At 38.9% G+C, this 21,728-nt stretch overlaps 1 protein-coding gene across 5 annotated transcripts in view; it reads left to right on the top strand.

The window, feature by feature from the left end:
• The first annotated feature begins 211 nt into the window (after window positions 1–211).
• OLA1 (Obg like ATPase 1) overlaps window positions 212–21,728 on the top strand; it is a 220,717-nt gene continuing 199,200 nt past the window's right edge. For all 5 annotated transcript variants that reach the window (XR_013828787.1, XR_013828788.1, XM_079924677.1 and 2 more), the window contains exons 1-2: window positions 212–463; window positions 1,737–1,837. Coding sequence is in view for 3 of the 5 variants with exons in the window: in XM_079924677.1 (XP_079780803.1) it covers window positions 1,737–1,837 (101 nt within the window). In the remaining 2 variants the exon portion in view is untranslated. The remainder of the gene's footprint in view (window positions 464–1,736; window positions 1,838–21,728) is intronic.

Raw genomic sequence — 21,728 nt, 5'->3', positions numbered from 1 at the left:
CGAGCGTGTGCGGGAAACGCGGGGCGCGCACCGGTAAGGAAGCGGAGATCCGGGGCCGAGAGGCCCCACGTGTAGGGATGGCGGAAGACGCGCGCTCCTGCGTGACCGGCTCAGGCCTGCAAGGATGGTTCTCCAGCTCCCGCCAGCTCGGGCGCCGCGCGACTCCTCCCACCCTCTCCCGCCTCCCGCGGCCAAACCAATGGGCGGGACGGGATGGGGGGAGCGCGGGGCGGAGCGGGGTGGGGCGCGCGGCTTGCGCGCAGGTGCAGCCCGGCGCCCGGCCCGCCTGTTCCGCTGCCGCCGCCGCAGCCGCCGCCGCCGCCGCCGCTGCCGCCGACGTGCATTCCGCTCGGCGGAGGGGCCGGGCCTGCGCTTTCTCCTCCTTCCTCCCGGCCTCCGGCTGCCGGTAGGACCCGTTTCCCGCTGCCGCTGGGAGCCTGTGTCATCGTCCGCCCTGAGCACGGTGAGGTCTTCAGGGAGCCTGTGGTCGCGACCCCCGTCGCGTCTTTGACTCTGGCCCATTGCTCTGAGGCCGGCGTCCCGCCAGGGCCGGGTGGCCGGCCTGGGCGGAGGGCGGCGTGGAGCGTGTGGATGAATGAGGCGCTCTCGGACTAGGCCGCGTGTCCCGGGAGCGGCCCACGCCTCACCCGGCACGCTATGGGGAAAGCCTTCTCCGGAGGCGGGGACGGCCAGTGGCCCAGTCCAGAGGGGGAATATGTTGGGTGGGACCTCGCTTTGGCTGGGCGGCCAGCCACTCCTTGGTAGGAGGCCAGAGGACTGGAAAGTCTCTGCTCGTGCAGCTGTGCTTCGGAGACCTGGGGTTTGGCTGGGAACAGCTGTGAGTTACGACCCTGAGAAGGGAGATTCCTGGCCCTCGGGGTCAGGGATCAGAGGCTATCACTTCATGAGCAGGGCGTCAGCGTGGCCCCGGGAGGTTCAATTGGAGCCAGAAGACAGGGATAGTGTTAGTTCCCAGCTTATAAAACGTGAGGTTAGCAGTCCTCATGAGTTCAGTTTGCAGTCGGCTCAATTTTGCCCGGAGAAACTTAGAGCCAGATTGTCAGGGACCGAGAAAGTTTCGACCTGTAAATAAAAAGGCTTAGTAGATCCATTTACGACTAGAAGTAACCAAAGGGTGGATTCAGGAGGTTGCTTATGAGGACTGATGAGTCGTAACTACAGTGCCGAAGGTGAAAGAGACTTGTTGGAAAGACCTTGATACCGGCGTGTGTTCATTCATGCGAAAAATGGTGCTTGTGGGCGAAATGGAAAAGAACAGGTTCCAGATTGAGGGAATGGTTTGGTGGGAGGTGACTCGGTTGCTAGTGGTTCTAGAATGGATTTTCTTTGACACTCTTACCTGTGCTCCTGCTTCCAAATGCTTTCATTCATATAACCACATGTCAGGTTAAGAAAATGTTTCGTGAACAGTCTGGATGGAAGATTGGCAGCTAAATTTTATTTTTGATTTCTGGTGCCACATATTTTTAGATCAGTTTTCCAGGACTTCTCAGGAGTGACTGCTTTGACAACTATCAGAATCAGATCTGTTAACAGAACTTTTTTGTTTTCATTTTTGTTGAAAAATAAAGTGTGTCAGTTTTAGATTGATATATACAGTATGCTGTATTCTTAATCTATTATTCAATAATATATTGTGTGTGATGAAATGTGTTTTTGGTCAATGGGGACAGTAAAAAGTTTTGTTCATATGTGTGTTTGTTTTGACATTTCAGATGCCCCCCAAAAAGGGAGGTGATGGAATTAAACCACCCCCAATCATTGGAAGATTTGGAACTTCCTTGAAAATTGGTGTTGTTGGGTTGCCAAATGTTGGGTAGGTGAATGTTGGGCTTTTCTCATTTTCGTTTTGTAAATACTTTGGGTCTTGTTGTAGAAATGGGAACTCATGAGGTAATAAAAATTTAAATTGAAGAAAAGAGGCTAGGAAGCTGGACTATTAATATGTTGCAAAACAAGGTTTTCATTTACACTTATCTTATTTTTGCTTTTCTACACAGATATTGGGTTGAAACTTGAGTTACTTATATTGTTTGTTTTGCTAAACTCAGAGGAAGAAGCAGTGGGAGTTTAAACATCAAGTTGAACCAGATCAGCTCTGGTTCGCCAGAAACACTGTTGGGAGATACACAGTATTGAATTTATGAGGAATTAGAGTAGTTTAAATTAGATTTTCATGCTGGCTGGCTCCGTAGGGTACTTAGGCTGGCTACCAGAGGCCATGCAGTAGGATACTTTAGGAAATAGTTTTAAAAACCCCATTATAAATTTGATTAGATTTTTGGGAGATCAGGGATCAGATGGCTGAATTTTTACTAGAAAAGAAGGTGACAAGTTTGAACTTAATATTGGAAGTTGTGTGCTAAAAGGGTATCTTATAAAGTGGCTAAATCTGAAAGTTGTGAGAATAAAATTTTGAGTTTTGTAATGTTTAAAATTAAAGTGAATTATTACTGCAAATAAGACTAATTAGGAAATATTTGTGGGGTTTATTATATAAATCTGTACACATGCAACTTGGTTGTTCAAAGTCTACTTTTTTCATTATTTGCCCTTCTATTTTAATACCTTTTACTAACCTTAAAATGTAAAATGTCTCAGAAGTGATTAGGGTGTACTAAGGAGTAACAGATCCAATATGGATTTATTAAGAGGACGGAAAGTATTTTGGAATGTGCTTTAGGCTTTTAGATTGGTGGCAGGTAGGACAACTATGTTCTTTCACGTGTTCCTAGGAGCCCCTGTCATAGAGATTGCTTAGTGAATGGAGCATGGTGTGACCAAGTAAGGCAGTTCTGAAATTCTTGTAATGTAAAACATGACAAGTGGGGCTGTCCTAATTTCAGTCTGGAGCTGGAGAGGTTGGCATTTTGAGGGGGTTTCCTGCTGTGATATAGGCTGCTTGCAAAGTAAGACTAAATAGAGAGTGGGAATCTAAGCAAAACAAATAATTAAGCAAAGTACTGTAGGGTGCTGTCAATAAACTTGAAAGCAAGATATGATCGTTATGTATGTTGTGAACTTTATTGCGTTAGTAAGCAAGACATAGTTTTTAGATATTAACATACTTCTCTCATTCTAGAATCATTGCAGTCAACGCAGCTTGACTTTACATGGGACTGATTTAAAATGGGCCATCTTAAAAAATGTTTCCTGTATGAGTTTTTTAGCATAGAGCATAATAAAGTCAATATATAGGAAAATAACCTGGGATATTTTATTATCCAGTATAAATGTGCTATTTATGCTTTTAAATTAAATACTCCTCCCACTTTCCCCCAGTTTTATTGATGTATACTTTATAAACAGTAAAATTCACTCATTTTAATAATGTGCAGTTCAATGAGTTTTGGCAATTGTGTTTGGTTATGAACACTCTTTTTTTTTAGAATGATCTTACATTGCCTAACTGTATCAGGTAGGGTTCTTCGTAAGCAACACAAATTCTTGCTGTTTTAAGCAAGAAAAAGAGACTTATTGGAAGGAGAGCATTGAAGGACAAGCTGAACAGCCAGGCCTCAGAAAGGACAGCAGCCTGGGTAGTGCTGGCAGAGACGGGTCCACGTGGAGCTCAGCCATATGAACTGAACTTCTGGGTGTTTCTCATCACCTGCTGCCTCTCCAGTGATATAGATTCCTGTGTAAGGAAATCTTACTGGGCATGTCTACCTCTGGATAGGCCCACAAGAAATGGATTGGGGAGAGGGGACAGTTCTCTGAAGGATGGCCTGCTGATCAAAAATAAGGACATTTAGTGCTGAAACCATCTAAAGAATCTCTTGGTTTTTAGAGAACTGGATGAATAAGAAGGTTTGCTGATTATCTAGAAACATAGAGGGATATTTATAGCTAACAATAGTTGATATTTATTTGAACACTTATTTAGTGTATGCCTATCACTATTCTGAGCACTTTATGTGTATTATCTAATTTAATCAATGTTTAACATCCCTGCCCTCTTCTCATTAGAATTTAAATTCCGTAAAGGCAAGGATTGTCTTGTTCTTGTTTATTGTTGTATTTCTAGCACCTAGACTGGTGTTAGGAACTTAGTAGGTAGGCACTCAGTAATTATCTGTGAATGGATAGTTTTTCTGCCCTTGATGCCATGTGTAGGTTTAATGATAAGGAGGCACGTTTTGATGGCCACTTTTTTTTTTTTTTTTTTTTTTTTTTTTTTTGCGGTACGCGGGCCTCTCACTGTTGTGGCCTCTCCCGTTGCGGAGCACAGGCTCCGGACGCGCAGGCTCAGCGGCCATGGCTCACGGGCCCAGCAGCTCCGCGGCATGTGGGATCTTCCCGGACCCGGGCACGAACCCGCGTCCCCTGCATTGGCAGGCGGACTCTCAACCACTGCGCCACCAGGGAAGCCCAGAAGTTTCTTTTTTATGTAAAAGTGTAAATTTTGCAGTCATAGATTGGTATATTGACCTTGCTTTATGAACTTAGAAACCCCAGCTCCTTGTACCTCATGCTTCAGCAATCCCAAGGGAATGGCCTTTCATTCTCATGGACCAAAGTGTTGTGAATTCCAGACAACTGGTTATCCAAGGGGTGAAAGGACCAAACAACTTGCCCTGCAGTCTAAGAGGGATTTTTTTTTTCCTGTAAGCTGCCACACCATACTTTTGGTAACATTCCTTTGTCCAGATATAGTCATAAGAATTTACTTTCAAGGAAGGCTAGGATATGTAGTCTTTATTTTGATGGACATATGTTCAGTTAAAAATTCTGTTACTATGAAAGGAGGAAAGAATGAATATTGGGGGACAACTGTATACTCTGTTCCATTACTCAGCAACTGCCTCAGGAGAGTATTTGTCTTGCTTAGTTGATACTTCCGGGAATGTCCTTTGGTTGTTCCTACAGCTTGCCTTTTCCCAATTTGCCAGAGTCCAGCCACAAAGCTATGTACTGTTGTTGAGGAAAACATTTTTTTTAAATGCTTTAAAAAAAATCACAGGGTAATTATGTTCAATGTTTTAGTTATCTATTTTTATGTAGGAAACCACTCCAAAAGTTTGTGGTTTAAAACGATGAATATTTATAATAATATTTCTCATGATTCTGTGGGTTAGCTGGGTGAGTCTACTGCTGGTCTCACTTGAGATCCTTCAGGTGGCTGCATTCAGCTGATGGCTAGTGAGGGTTGGAAGGTCCAAGATGGCCATACCCACAGGGCTGGGGCCTTATCAGGCTGGAAGTCTAGGGCATTTCTATCTTCCCTTACTTGGCTTCTTTCTCTCCAAGTGGTCTCCAGCCCAAACTTTTTTATAGCATGGTGGCTGATGCCCAAGAGAGTGAAAATGTGCCAGTGGTACAAAACACTCCCACCTATTTCTTTTAGTCAAAGCAAGTCGTGACACCAGCCCAGAGATAAGGAGGGAAGGGAAATAGACTCACCCTCTTGAGGGAAGGAGTAGAAAAGAACATGTGGCCATCTTTAATCCATTGCATTCTACTATTTTCCTATTTTCCTAATATAGTTTTATATGACACCCATTTGTTCCCTGGAGAAGTCTTCCTGGCTCGTTCTTAGCTTCTTGTTCTTACTGAAGAGGCTCCATTCTTGATTGCTTCGAGAAACTCACTGGAGGAAGATTAATCTCTAGGTGCTCAATTAATAATGCTCTTTTTAATGCATATATTTATTTTTCATGCTGGCCAGTTTTTTTTTTCCAATATTTGATTATAAAAAATTTCACGTACAGAAAAGCCACTCACTTTTTATACAGAATAGTGTTTATTATATATACATTATATATAGGAAACAATAAGCAATTATGTATATTCTATCCTTGGGATAGATTATATTTTTCTTTTACAATTTTAAAGTCTTAATAGTAATCTTCCACTGATGACTATTAATAATTTGTTTTTTGCAGATTGCTTACATGAACTAGTTTGAAATTGATGTGGAAATGAAGGTACAGCGTGGTACAGATTGTGTATTTTAACTCTTTTGTAGGTCATTTAAGACCTTTTAAAAATGTTTGCTTTTGACAAAAACTATAGCAAAAGGCAATAATGATCTAATTGTCAAAGCTGGTACGCATTTTTTGTCCTTAACTTACTTAACCTCTCTGCCCTATTTGGCACTGTTAGTAACTCCCCACCTCTCTCAACTCTTCCTTCAGTCTTTTGTGCTTGCTACACTTCCTGTGTTTGCGCTCTATATTAGGTTTCTGTCCTTGGCTGTCTTCTCTTTTATACTTTCTCCCTGGGCAGTCTCATCCTCTCCTAATTTTAATCATCTGTTGGCTTCTCTTTTCTAAATTTATATGTCCTGCTCAGGTTGCATCTGAGTTCCAGATTCATATATCTAACTGCCCTGAATATCTCCAGTTAAATGTCTACACCCTACATGTCTAAAACTGAACTTATTGCCTCTTGCATTCCCTATCTTGGTTAATAATACTACTTTCCACCCAGATACTTGAGAGATTTATCTTTTCATCCTTTCCCCTCAGCTGTATTTTTCAGTAGGGCACCAAACCTGGTACCTGAATATCTCTCTGATCTATTTTCTTCACATCTTTTTGCCACTCATTTCTTACTTGAATTATTCCAGAGGCTTCTTAAGTGGGCTTTCTGTCAGCGCATTATCTATAGTAAATCTTTTTTTGTTTTGCCCAGGTGTTTTTTTGTTTTTGTTTTGTAAATTGAGGTATAACATACACGGTAAAATGCGAAAACTTTAAATGTACATATCAGATTTTTACATTTTAATTCACCCATGTAACCAGTACCCACATCAAAATCTAGAACAAATCCAGTGCCACAAAAGACTTCCTTGTACCCCTTCCCAGTTGGTACTATCCTTCCTAGGATAACCATATTCCAACTTGTATTACCACATTGATTAGTTTGCCTGATACAGATGGAATCACACATTATGCACTCTTGTTTGTTTGTTTTTTTTTCTTTTTTGCGGTACGCGGGCCTCTGACTGTTGTGGCCTCTCCCGTTGTGGAGCACAGGCTCCAGACGTGCAGGCTCAGCAGCCATGGCTCACGGGCCTTTCCACTCCGTGGCATGTGGGATCTTCCCGGACCGGGGCACGAACCTGCGTCCCCTGCATGGGCAGGCGGACTCTCAACCACTGCGCCACCAGGGAAGCCCACATTATGCACTCTTTATATCTTTTACAAGTCATTATGCCTGAGAGAATATACACTATATTTACCCTTTTTGCTATTGATGGGCATTTGGGTTGTTTCCTTTTTTTGTCTATTATGAATAGAGCTGCTTTGAACATTCATGTACATGTCTTTTGGTGGGTAGATATAAGAACTCATTTCTGTTGGGTGAATGGATACACTTACCCCACTCACCCTGTCCCCCGAACTCCCCACCTCTAGGAGTTAAATAGCTTTAGATACTGCCACATAATTTTCCACAGTGGTTATTCTAATTTATAGTGCCGGTATTGTAAAAAAGAGTTCTAATTTCTCTTCATCCTCACTAGCACTTGGTATTATCATTCTTTTTCATTTTGGCCATACTTGTGTGCAGTATCATGATCGTTTTGCATACCTGTGATAGCTAATGATTTTGAACATCTTTTAATATGTTTACTGGACATTTTTTGTGAAGGATATTTTTTCTTTTTAGTAATAATCAGGTGTTTTTTATTCTGGATATGGGTTCCTTGTTGGATATGCATTAGAACTACCTCTTCCTAGTCTGTGTGACTTTTTGCTTAAGAGTAAATAAAAATTGTTTTTGAAGTAGTTTCGCAATTAAAAAATTTCATACTTGCAAAGCTAGTTAAAAAAATTCCTATATGAGGTCTGCTTACACTCCCCAAATGTTAACATAGTACAGTTATAAAAATCAGGAAATTAGCATTGATTTACCAGTTGCCTCACTAATGTCCATTTTCTGGTCCAGGATCTAATACAGGATTACATATATGTTGCATTTAATTGTTGCTGTGTCCTTAGTTTCCTTTAACCTAGAACAGTTTCTCACTTTGTCTTTCATGTCCTTGACACTTTTGAGGAGTGCTGACCTCTTATGGTAGGCTCTTAAACCTTGGGGTTTATCTAATATTTCCTTGTGATTAAATTCAAATTATGCATTTTTGGATGCAGAAGTGACATGTGCTTCTTAGTACATTATATCAGGAAGCACACAATGTTGATTTGTCCTGTTACTAGTGATTTTAACTTTGATCACTTATCTAAGGAGGTGTCTGACAAATTTCTTCACTGAAAAGTTTACTGTATTTTCCGTTGCAATTAATAAATATATCTTTTAGGGAGATACTTTGAAATTATGTAAATACTGTGTTTCTCATACTTTTGCCCCCCAGTTTTGGCGTGTATTAATGATTCTTGTTTGAAATAGTTATTATTGTGGTGTTTACCAAATAGAGATTTAAAAATTTCTGTTGGTCTTCTACATTTATAGAGGAAACAATTTATAGAAGAAACAATGGAAATTCTATTGTTTAGAATTCTATTGTTTAGAATTCTGTTGTAAAGAAGAACCCCCCATTTTCTCATGTAAATTACTTATAATTTGTTTATATCAGGATCAGTTTTTACTTTGCTGGTTATAATGCGTTACTATTGTTATTTATTTTGTTGCTCAAATTGCCCACATTTGGCCATCAGGAGCCTTCCTGTTCACTCGTGTTACTTTTGATGTGTCCTCCATTTTTTGAGTATTTTCTGGTTTCTAGCTCCACATTATGTTCCAGGCTTATTTGTACCTTCTCTGTCCCAGCTTTGTAATAAACAAATTTTTCTGTTGACATATGTTTTCATCTCTCTTGGGTGTATACTTAGGAGTGGAATTTCTGGGTTGTATGTAACCGTATATTTAACTATTTGAGGAACTGCCAAACTTTTCTAAAGCGAGTGTGTCATTCTGTGTTCTTACCAGCAATGTATGTGGGTTCTACTTTCTTCACATTCTCACCAGTGCTTGTAATTATCTTTATTAAACATTTTTTATTTTTTTAAAATTTTATTTATTATTTATTTATTTATTTTTGCGGTATGCGGGCCTCTCACTGTTGCAGCCTCTCCCGTTGTGGAGCACAGGCTCCGGACGCGCAGGCTCAGCAGCCATGGCTCACGGGCCCAGCTGCTCCGCGGCATGTGGGATCTTCCCAGACCGGGGCACGAACCTGTGTCCCCTGCGTCGGCAGGCAGACTCTCAACCAGTGCGCCACCAGGGAAGCCCTATTAAACATTTTTTAAATTGAGGTTTAGTTGATTTACAATATTATAGTAGTTTCAGGTGTGCAGCATAGTGATTCAAAATTTTTATAGGTTATACTTCATTTATAGTTATTATAAAATATTGGCTATATCCCTTGTGCTGTGCAATATGTCCTTGTAGCTTATTTATTTTATACATATTAGTTTTTACCTCTTACTCCCCTACCCGTATCTTGCCACTACACCCTTTCCCTGTCCTCACTGATAACCACTATTTTGTTCTCTGTATCTTCATTTTGATTTCATTTTATTTCAGATATTTTATTTTTTATACAATAGTTCTGTCTGGATAGTTTTCATATTTTTTCATTCCTCATTATCTTCACCTGTGAGTCTGTTTATTTTTTGTTATGTTCACTGGTTTGTTTTGTTTTTTAGATTCCACATATAAGTGATAATATACAGTATTTGTCTTTCTCTGCCTGACTTATTTCACTAAGCATAATACCCTCCAGGTCCAGCCACATTGTTGCAAATGGCAGAATTTCTTTCTTTGTTTTTTAATGGCTGAGTAGTATTCCATTGTGTGTGTGTGTGTGTGTGTGTGTGTGTGTGTGGTGTGTGGTGTGTATCTCATGTTATCTTTATCCCTTTATCTGTTCATGGACACTTAGTTTGCTTCTATATCTTGGCTATTGTAAATAATGGTGCTATGAACACTGGGGTGTATGTATCTTTTAGAATTAGTATTTTCATTTTCTTTGGATATGTACCCAAGAAGTTGAATTGCTGGATCATATGGTAGTTCCACTTTTAGTTTTTTGAGGAACCTGCGTGCTGTTTTCCACAGTGGTTGCAGCAATTTATGTTCCCACCAACAGTGTACAGGGTTCTTCTTTCTCCACATCCTAGCCAATATTTGTTATTTGTGGTCTCTGATTGTTATCATCTTTTTAATTATAGCGAAGGCATGAAGTGGTATCTCATTGTGGTTTTGAATTGCACTTCCTTGATGCCTAATAATATTGAGCATCTTTTCATGTGCTTATTATGCCTTCATTTTGGAACGATTTTCGTTGGGAATTCCAGGAACAGTTTTTCTTTCAGCACATTGAAGGTATCTTCCATTTTCTTCCAGCTTTCTAATGAGAAGTCTGTTGTTGTTGTTATCTTGGTTTCTTTGTACATAATGTGTTTTTTTTTTTTCCCTATAACTTTCTTTAAAATTTTCTCTTTACTACTGGTTTTCAGAAATTTGATTTTCATATGCATTGATGTGGTTTCCCTTATGCCTCTTTTGCTTGGGGTCTGTTGAGACTTTAGGCTTGTGAGTTTATGATTTTCATTAAATTTGTAAAATATTTGGCCAGAGCATTTCTTCAAATGCTCTTTTCTCCCCCTCTCCTCCTTTCCCTTCCTCTCCTCCTGAGACTTTTATTACATATGGGTTAGTCCGCTAGGTAATATTCTACTGAAGCTCTGGTTATGTTTTTGTCCAATTTTTTTCCCCTGTGCTTCATTTGATAGCTGCTGTTGTTCTGTCTTCATGTTCACTGATCTTTTGTGCAGTGTCTAATCTACAGTTAGTCACATCCAGTGTGTTTCATTTCAATTCAATTTTTTCATATACTGTATTTTTTATACAATAGTTCTGTCTGGATGGTTTTCATATTTTCATTATCTTCATATTTACCTTTATATCCTTCAGAAAAATTTTAAAAAATCTATTACATTTATTTTAAGGTCCTCGTCTGCTAATTCCATCATCTCTATCATTACTGTGTTTGTGTTTATTGACTTTTATCTTGCTTTGGATCTATATTTTCCTGCTTCTTTGCATGCCTGTTAATTTTTTTTTTTTTTTTTATGGTACGCGGGCCTCTCACTGTTGTGGCCTCTCCCGTTGTGGAGCACAGGTTCTGGACGCGCAGGCTCAGCGGCCATGGCTCATGGGCCCAGCCGCTCCGCGGCATGTGGGATCTTCCTGGACCGGGGCACGAACCTGTGTCCCCTGCATCAGCAGGCGGACTCTCAACCACTGTGCCACCAGGGAAGCCCGTGCCTGTTAATTTTTATTGGATTCCAGATGCTGGATTTTATGTTGAGTGCTGAATGTTATAGTATTCCTTTAACGAGTGTAGGACTTTGTTCTGGCATTTAGTTTTTGTGTATCATTTTGATTGTTTTGAGGCTGTTTATTATATTTTCTTATCATGAGTTCATAATATTTTTTGCTCTGGTGCTACTTTAGCTCTGATACTAAGACGTGACTCTTTGAGGACTCTACCCAAGTTCCCTTATATTATTATATCTTTCTCTGCTCTGGCTGGTGGGGATGTGAACTGTTCCAAGCTCCGTGTGAACCTGAGAACTGTTCACTGTGCTGCTTTTGAGTGTTTTTTTCTCCTGGCCTTTGGAGACTGAGCTTCCTCATGTACAAATATTACTGAGCCATATTCTTGAAGATACCTTCTGCTTATCTCCAGAGCCCTCTCTCTGTGCAACTGCTTCCTTTCTAGTATACTGTCCTGTAAATTTTAGCTACTTTGGCCTGCTCAAACTCTCATCTCAGTCTCTTTAACTTGGCATGACTGCCGGGTTCTATTGGTTCCCCCTCCCTGTGCTGTGGCTTTGAAACCACCTTTAGGCAGTAAGCTAGGGTAGTTTTAGAGCTTAGTTCATTGGTTGTTTTCACAGGGAACACAGTCCTGTGCTACATACTGTCCCCTGTTTGAAAACTGTTTATTTCATGTTTTATCTGATTTCCTAGCTCTTTGTGTCAGGAGGGCAGTTCCATAAATAGAAGGGGAAGCAAAATTCCCCAATAACATTTAAATGAACTTAAATCTTATTGTATACTTCTCAGTATTGCAGGGTGCCTCCTCTTTCATGGAAATTCGTGAGTTGGGAATTATTTGTTTTCTTTTTTAATATGTTATGAATAATCTTTTGGACAATGGATATGCTCTCCCACTCACTCTTTCCTGTTATCAACAGTAATTGTGTACCTTAAAAGTACTTCATAATTTACTTTCTGTTAAATCTTTTAATTTTCATTGTTTATTTTTCAGAATTCTGGTCACTTTTTTTTTTCTATTTTCATAATTTTTTTTTGCATTTTTTAAAATTAGTTGTCCATTTTATACATATTAGTGTATATATGTCAATCCCAATATCCCAGTGCATCACACACCACCCCCCACCCACCGCTTCCTCACTTGGTGTCCATACGTTTGTTCTCTACATCTGTGTCTCAATTTCTGCCCTACAAACTGGTTCATCTGTACCATTTTTCTAGGTTCCATGTATATGCATTAATATACAATATTTGTTTTTCACTTTCTGACTTACTTCACTCTGTATGACAGTCTCTAGATCCATCCCTGTCTCTACAAATGACCCAATTTCGTTCCTTTTTATGGCTGAGTAATATTCCATTGTATATATGTACCACATCTTCTTTATCCATTTGTCTGTCGATGGGCATTTAGGTTGCTTCCATGTCCTGGCTATTGTAAACAGTGCTGCAATGAACATTGGGGTGCATGTATCTTTTGAATTATGGTTTTCTCTGGTTATGTGCCCAGTAGTGGGATTGCTGGGTCATATGGTAATTCTAGTTTCAATTTTTTAAGGAACCTCCATACTATTCTCCATAGTGGCTGTATCAATTTACACTCCCACCAACAGTGCAAGAGGGTTCCCTTTTCTCCACACCCTCTCCAGCATTTGTTGTTTGTAGATTTTCTGGTGATGTCCATTCTAACTGGTATGAGGTGATACCTCATTGTAGTTTTGATTTGCATTTGTCTAATAATTAGTGATGTTGAGCAGCTTTTCATGGGCTTCTTGGCCATCTGTATGTTTTCTTTGGAGAAATGTCTATTTAGGTCTTCTGCCCATTTTTGGATTGGGTTATTTTTTTTTACTATTGAGCTGCATGAGCTGTTTATATATTTTGGAGATTAATCCTTTGTCCGTTGATTCATTTGCAAATATTTTCTCCCATTCTGAGGGTTGTCTTTTCATCTTGTTTGTAGTTTCCTTTGCTGTGCAAAAGCTTTTAAGTTTCATTAGGTCCCATTTGTTTATTTTAGTTTTTATTTCCATTACTCTAGGAGGTGGATCAAAAAAGATCTTGCTGTGATTTATGTCAAAGAGTGTTCTTCCTATGTTTTCCTCTAAGAGTTTTATAGTGTGCGGTCTTGCATTTAGGTTTCTAATCCATTTTGAGTTTATTTTTGTGTATGGTGTTAGGGAGTGTTCTAATTTCATTCTTTTACATGTAGCTGTCCAGTTTTCCCAGCATCGCTTATTGAAGAGACTGTGTTTTTCTCCATTTTATATCCTTGCCTCCTTTGTCATAGATTGGTTGACCATAGGTGTGTGGGTTTATCTCTGGGCTTTCTATCCTGTTCCATTGATTTATATTTCTGTTTTTGTGCCAGTACCGTATTGTCTTGATTACTGGCTTGGTAGTATAGTTTGAAGTCAGGGAGTCTGATTCCTCCAGCTCCTTTTTTTTTCCCTCAAGACCGCCTTGGCTATTTGGGGTCTTTTGTGTCTCCATACAAATTTTAAGATTTTTTGTTCTAGTTCTGTAAAAAATGCCACTGGTAATTGGATAGGGATTGCATTGATTCTGTAGATTGCTTTGGGTTGTATAGTCATTTTCACAATATTGATTCCTCCAATCCAAGAACATGGTATATATCTCCATCTGTTTGTATCAGCTTTAATTTCTTTCATCAGCATCTTACAGTTTTCTGCATACAGGTCTTTTGTCTCCCTAGGTAGGTTTATTCCTAGGTATTTTATTCTTTTTGTTGCAATGGTAAGTGGGAGTGTTTCCTTAATTTCTCTTTCAGATTTTTCATCATTAGTGTATAGGAATGCAAGAGATTTTTGTGCATTAATTTTGTATCCTGCAACTTTACCAAATTCATTGACTAGCTCTAGTAGTTTTCTGGTGGCATCTTTAGGATTCTCTATGTATAGTTTCATGCCATCTACAAACAGTGACAGTTTTACGTCTTCTTTTCCAATTTGTATTTCTTTTTCTTCTCTAATTGCCATGGCTAGGACTTCCAAAACTATGTTGAATAATAGTGGTGAGAGTGGACATCTTTGTCTTGTTCCTGATCTTAGAGGAAATGCTTTCAGTGTTTCACCATTGAGAATGTTGTTTGCTCTGGGTTTGTTGTATATGGCTTTTACTATGTTGAGGTAGGTTCCCTCTATGCCCACTTTCTGGAGAGTTTTTATTATAAGTGGGTGTTGAATTTTGTCAAAACCTTTTTCTGCATCTATTGAGATGATCATATGGTTTTTATTCTTCAGTTTCTTAATATGGTGTATCACGTTGATTGATTTGCATATATTGAAGAATCCTTGCATCCCTGGGATAAATCCCACTTGATCATGGTGTATGATCCTTTTAATGTGTTGTTGGATTCTGCTTGCTAGTACTTTGTTGAGGATTTTTGCATATATATTCATGAGTGATATTGGTCTGCAATTTTCTTTTTTTGTAGTATCTTTGTCTGGTTTTGGTATCAGGGTGATGGTGGCCTCATAGAATGAGTTTGGGAGTGTTCCTTCCTCTGCAATTGTTTGGAAGAGTTTGAGAAGGATGGGTAGAATTCACCTGTGAAGCCATCTGGTCCTGGACTTTTGTTTGTTGAAAGACTTTTTTGTTGTTGTTGTTGTTGAAAGACTTTTAATCACAGTTTCAATTTCATTACTTGTGATTGGTCTGTCCATATTTTCTGTTTCTTCCTGGTTCTGTCTTGGAAGGTTATACCTTGTAAGAATTTGTCCATTTCTTCCAGGTTGTCCATTTTATTGGCATAGGGTTGCTTGTAGTAGTCTCTTAGGATGCTTTATATTTCTGTGGTGTCTGTTGTAACTTCTCCTTTTTCATCTCTAATTTTATTGACTTGAGTCCTCTCCCTCTTTTTCTGGATGAGTCTGGCTAATGGTTTATCAATTTTGTTTATCTTCTCAAAGAACCAGCTTTTAGTTTCATTGATCTTTGCTATTGTTTTCTTTGTTTCTGTTTGATTTATTTCTGCTCTGATCTTTATGATTTCTTTCCTTCTACTAACTTTGGGTTTTGTTTGTTCTTCTTTCTCTAGTTCCTTTAGGTGTAAGGTTAGATTGTTTACTTGAGATTTTTCTTGTTTCTTGAGGTAGGATTGTATTGCTATAAACTTCCCTCTTAGAACTGCTTTTGCTGCATCCCGTAGGTTTTGGGTCATCGTGTTTTCATTATCATTTGTCTCTAGGTATTTTTTGATTCCCTCTTTGATTTCTTCAGTAATCTCTTGGTTATTTAGTAACATATTGTTTAGCCTCCATGTGTTTGTGTTTTTTACATGTTTTTCCCTGTGCTTGATTTCTAATCTCATAGCGTTGTGGTCAGAAAAGATGCTTGATATGATTTCAATTTTCTTAAATTTACTTTGGCTTGATTTGTTACCCAAGATGTGATCTATCCTGGAGAATGTTCCATGAGCACTTGAGAAGAAAGTGTAATCTGCTATTTTGGATGGAATGTCCTATAAATATCCGTTAAATCTATCTGGTCTATTGTGTCTTTTAAAGCTTGTGTTTCCTTATTAATTTTCTGTTTGGATGATCTGTCCATTGGTGTAAGTGAGGTGTTCAAGTCCCCCACTATTATTGTGTTACTGTCAATTTTCTCTTTCATAGCTGTTAGCCATTGCCTTATGTATTGAGGTGCTCCTTTGTTGGGTGCATATATATTTATAATTGTTATATCTTCTTCTTGGATTGATTCCTTGATTATTATATAATGTCCTTCCTTGTCTCTTGTAACATTCGTTATTTTAAAGTCTGTTTTATTTGATATGAGTATTGCTACTCCAGCTTTCTTTTGATTTCCATTTTCATGTAATATCTTTTTCCATCCCCTCACTTTCATTGGGTATGTGTCCCTAGGTTTGAAGTGGGTCTCTTGTAGACAGCATATATATGGGTCTTGTTTTTGTATCCATTCAGCAAGCCTGTGTCTTTTGGTAGGAGCATTTTTTTTTTTTTTTTTTTTGCTGTACGCGGGCCTCTCACTGTTGTGGCCTCTCCCGTTGTGGAGCACAGGCTCTGGACGCACAGGCTCAGCGGCCATGGCTCACGGGCCTAGCCGCTCCGCGGCATGTGGGATCTTCCCAGACCGGGGTATGAACCCGTGTACCCTGCATCGGCAGGCGGACTCTCAACCACTGCGCCACCAGGGAAGTCCGGTAGGAGCATTTAATCCATTCACGTTTAAGGCAATTATCGATATGTATGTTCCTGTTACCATTTTCTTAATTGTTTTGAGTTTGTTTTGTAGGTCCTTTTCTTCTCTTGTGTTTCCCAGTTAGAGAAGTTCCTTTAGCATTTGTTGTAGAGCTGGTTTGGTGGTGCTGAATTCTTTTAGCTTTTGCTTGTCTGTAAAGCTTTTGATTTCTCCATCGAATCTGAATGAGATCCTTGCCGGGTAGAGTAATCTTGGTTGTAGTTTTTTCTCTTTCATTACTTTAAATATGTCATGCCAGTCCCTTCTGGCTTGTAGGGTTTCTGCTGAGAAATCAGCTGTTAACCTTATGGGAGTTCCCTTGTATGTTATGTCATTTTTCCCTTGCTGCTTCAATAATTTTTCTTTGTCTTTAATGTTTGCTAATTTGATTACTATGTGTCTCGGTGTGTTTCTCCTTGGGTTTTTCCTGTATGGGACTCTCTGTGCTTCCTGGACTTGGGTGACTATTTCCTTTCCCATGTTAGGGAAGTTTTCAACTATAATCTATTCAGATATTTTCTCTGGTCCTTTCTCTCTCTCTTCTCTTTCTGGGACCCCTATAATGTGAATGTTGTTGTGTTTAATGTTGTCCCAGAGGTCTCTTAGGCTGTCTTCATTTCTTTTCATTCTTCTTTCTTTATTCAGTTCCACAGTAGTGAATTCCACCATTCTGTCTTCCGGATAAGGTCACTTATCCGTTCTTCTGCTTCAGTTATTCTGCTATTGATTCCTTCTAGTGTATTTCTCATTTCAGTTATTGTATTGTTCACCTGTGTTTGTTTGTTCTTTAATTCTTCTAGGTCTTTGTTAAACATTTCTTGCATTTTCTCGATCTTTGCCTCCATTCTTTTTCCGATGTCCTGTATCATCTTAACTATCATTATTCTGAATTCTTTTTCTGGAAGGTTGCCTATCTCCACTTCATTTAGCTGTTTTTCTGGGGTTTTATTTTTTTCCTTCATCTGGTACATAGCCTTCTGCCTTTTCATCTTGTCTATCTTTCTGTGAATGCGGTTTTTGTTCCATAGGCTGCAGGATTGTAGTTCTTCTTGCTGCTGCTGTCTGCCCTCTCATGGATGAGGCTATCTAAGAGGCTTGTGGAAGTTTCCTGATGGGAGGGACTGGTGGTGGGTAGAGCTGGGTTTTGCTCTGGTGGGCCGAATTCAGTAAAACTTTAATATGCCTCTCTGCTGATGGGTGGGGCTGGGTTCCCTCCCTGTTGGTTGTTTGGCCTGAGGGGACCCAACACTGGAGGCTACCCTGGCTCTTTGGTGGGGTAATGGCGAGCTCTGGGAGAGCTCTTGCCAAGGAGTACTTCCCAGAACTTCTGCTCCTAGTGTCCTTGTTCTCATGGTGAGACACAGCCACCCCCGCCTCTGCAGGAGACCCTCCAACACTAGCAGGTAGGTGTGGTTCAGTCTCCTGAGGGGTCACTGCTCTTTCCCCTGGGTCCTGATGTGGACACTACTTTGTGTGTGCCCTCCAAGAGTGGAGTCTCTTTTTCCCCCACTCCTGTCAAAGTCCTGCAATCAAATCCCGCTAGCCTCAAAGTCTGATTCTCTGGGAGTTCCTCCTCCCGTTGCCGGACCCCCAGGTTGGAAAGCCTGAAGTGGGGCTCAGAACCTTCACTCCACTGGGTGGAGTATAAGTATTCTGTGGTATAAGTATTCTCCAATTTGTGAGTCACCCATCCAACAGTTATGGGATTTGATTTTATTGTGCTTGCGCCCTTCCTACTGTCTCATTGTGGTTTCTTCTTTGTCTTTGGGTGTGGGGTGTCTTTTTTGGTGAGTTCCAGTGTCTCCCTGTCGATTATTGTTCAGCAGTTAGTTGTGATTCTGGTGCTCTTGCAAGAGGGAGTGAGAGCCCGTCCTTCTACTCCACCGTCTTGAACCTGAAGCCTGGTCACTATTGCTATATCATATAATTTCAGATTTTTTTTTTCGCTCATTTATTTATTTACTATTAACTATAGCCTGTTTTGGATTTCACCAGTTTTCCTGCTAATGTCCTTTTTCTTTTCCTGTATAGACCTTTTAAAGGTCATGAAAAATTTCATTTACTTTTGAAAAGTTCTATTCAGGTATTTTGTATAATGTCTCTCAATTCCAGTTTGATGTTTCCTCATGCTGTGGACTTTTTCTTTATCCACTCCTCTGTCGATAGACATTAGGGCTGCTTCCACCTTTTGGTTATTGTGAATAATGCTGAAGTGAACATGAGTGTGCAAATATCACTTTGAGATCCTGCTTTTAATTATTTTGGGTAAATACCCTGAAGTGGAGTTGCTGGATCACATGGTAATTCTATTTTTAGTTTGTTGAGGAACCTTCATACTGTTTTCCATAGCAGCTGTACCATTTTACATTCCACCAACAGTGTACCAGAGTTCTAAATTCTCTACGTCTTGGCCAACACTTGTTTTCTGTTTTTTTGATAGTGACTGTCTTAATGGGTGTGAGGTGATACCTCATTGTGGTTTTGATTTGCATTTTACTGATGATTGGTGATGTTGAGCATCTTTTCGTATGTTTCTTGGCTATTTGTTTATCTTCTGTGGAGAAATGTCTATTGAGGTCCTTTGCTACTTTTTAATGTTACTTTTTACAGTTACTTTTGTTGTTGTTGTTAAGTTATACTAGTTCTCTATACATTCTGGATATTAACTCTTTATCAGACATGTGATTTGCAATTATTTTTTTCCCATTCTATAGGTTACCTTTCACTCTGTTGATTGTTTCTTTTGATGTGCAGTTTTTAAGTTTGAGGTAGTCTCATTTTTTTTCTAATTTTGCTTTTGTTGCGTGTCCTTTTGGTGTCATATCTCAGAAATAATTGCCAAATCCAGCGTTACAAAGTTTTTCCCCTATATTTCCTCTGTGACTTTTATAGTTTTAGGCTCTACCTTTAGGTCTGTAATCCATTTTGAGTTAATTTTTGTGTATGGTGTAAGGTGAGGGTCTTCATTCCTTTGCATGTGGCTATCCAGTTTTCTCAGCGTCATTTATTGAAGAGACTGTCTTTTCCCCATTGTGTGGTCTTGATACTCTTGTCAAAGATTATCTGACTGTATATGGGAGGATTTATTTCTGGGCTCTCTATTCTGTTCCACTGATATATGGGTCCATCTTTATGTCAGTTCCACACTATTTGGATTACTGTAGTTTTATAATATATTTTGGTATCAGAAATCATGCAGTAGACTTTTGGGAAGAACACTGTGGAGGTGAAGTGCCTTTCTCATTGTGTCATATTGAGGGGCTACATGATAGCAACATGATTTGTCACTGGTGATGTTAACCTTGATCATTTGGTTAAGGTGGTGTCTGCCAGATTTCTCCACTGTAAAATTATCCTTTTTCTTTTTGATAGGCTGTTCCTTAGAAGCAAGTCACTAAGTCCAACCCATGCTCAAGGGGAGGGGAATTAAGCTCCACCTCCTGAAGGAATAAGTATCAAAGAATTTGTGGACATTTGTTAAAATCACCACAGTAATTAATTAGTATTATGGGGGAAAGGTATCTTGAGGCTATTTAAATATTCTGTTTCTTCTTAAAGTTTCCCCAGCTAAACTTTATCACTTCTTGGTGGATTTTGCCTGCAGCAATTATTAGTGTGGTGTTCTAATGGTGATATTCTACTTCCTTTATTCCTTTTACATTTATTATTTGGAATTCTTCTGTATGGAATGTTTTTTTTTTCCCCCTACAATTAGTTATTTATTCAATCATTTATATAGTTCTATTTAGACTCAGTGAAATTTTTTTTATTCTTTGGGTTTTAATCCAATATTATCAGTATTTATTTTGTTGCTCAAATTGTTCAGATTTGGTCATTGGGAGCTCCTTTAAGTTGCGTTTTATGTCCTTTTTACATGCCTCCATCTTTTTTTTCCATTCTTTTTGTTTTTTCCCTTTCTTTTTTTTTCCTTTTTTTTTTTTTCTTTTCAAGCATTTCCTTACTCTCTGACACTGTATGATATTTCTGGCTAATAGTGTATTTTTTGTGTCCTAACCTTGTCTCCAGAGAGCCTTGGTTTCTTTTATCGAAGAATGGTATTTAGAAACTAAGATCTGGGCTCTAGATGTGATCCTACTGCTGGGGTGTTACTTCTTTTAAGCCCTCTCACCTGATAGAATTAGGAAAAATATGTGGTTATACTAACTTATGTATACACACATTGGTATTTATTCCTGTCATTTCTGTTTTCTGTATCTAGCAGATAGATACTTTTTAACAGTTTAGTTATATGTAAATTCAAAACATTTCGAAAGAATATTCTTTTTTCCATGCTTTTGGTTGTGTGTTGTATGAATGGTTAATTCAGAATGCTGGGGGAGTTTGCATTGGTATCCTGACTTCCCTATACATATTGTAATTTTGCGTAAGGTTTTAGATAAAACATATATTCAGTCAGATTTATTTATTATAGTAAAATATATAATTTCAAAAATAAAGTATTTAGGTCTTAAGTGGAGGGGGCATACATTAAGTCTAGCCACTCTTTTTTTTAATGATATCATTGCTGAAATAATATTTATGTAAACCTGTTCTTGCATAAGAGAGATCCCTACAATTTTGAATCTTATACTTTCAAGCTTCAATAATAACCTTATAAGGGATCTGAATGTGTGTGTGTGTGTAGAATTCTCATTTCACAAAAAGCCTTATGGGCTTTACCACTCCAATTTAAGCCAAAACTTTAAAATTCTTTGCTTTTGCAAGGCTTTTCTTTAATAGATTTGAATAGATCAAAATGTCTTAACTTGCCGCTAAAGGCTATACTAATAATCCTTAGAAAATTTTCTTTTTCCTTCTTCCTTTTTACTTTTTTGTACTTACAAAGCTATTGGAAGGTACAGATTACTTGGACTTTATGAAATTTAAAATCCTGTCCAAGATGAGTTGATCTGTGAAAATGGAGATGTCTTCCATGTTTAGTTTGACTGCATGTAAGAATTTTTTTAGCCTAAGAGATAATGGGACTTTCTTTTCTATATTTTTACTGTATAATATATTTTAAGGGATAAACTTTTTTCTTTAGTATTAAACATATTTTTGTCCAGGTAGGCAGTCAAAAATGTAGTACTTAATAAAACCAATAAATTTGAAAATAACTCCATGAACTCCCTATGGACTTTTTTTTTTCTTTTTTTTTTTTTTTTTTTGCCGTATGCGGGCCCCTCACCGTTGTGGCCTCTCCCGTTGCAGAGCACAGGCTCCAGACGCGCAGG

Source organism: Stenella coeruleoalba (assembly GCF_951394435.1).
Source record: "Stenella coeruleoalba genome assembly, chromosome: 6".
NCBI lineage: Eukaryota > Metazoa > Chordata > Mammalia > Artiodactyla > Delphinidae > Stenella > Stenella coeruleoalba.
Note: the sequence above shows the minus strand (reverse complement) of the source record. Positions and strands in the feature narration are given on the sequence as shown.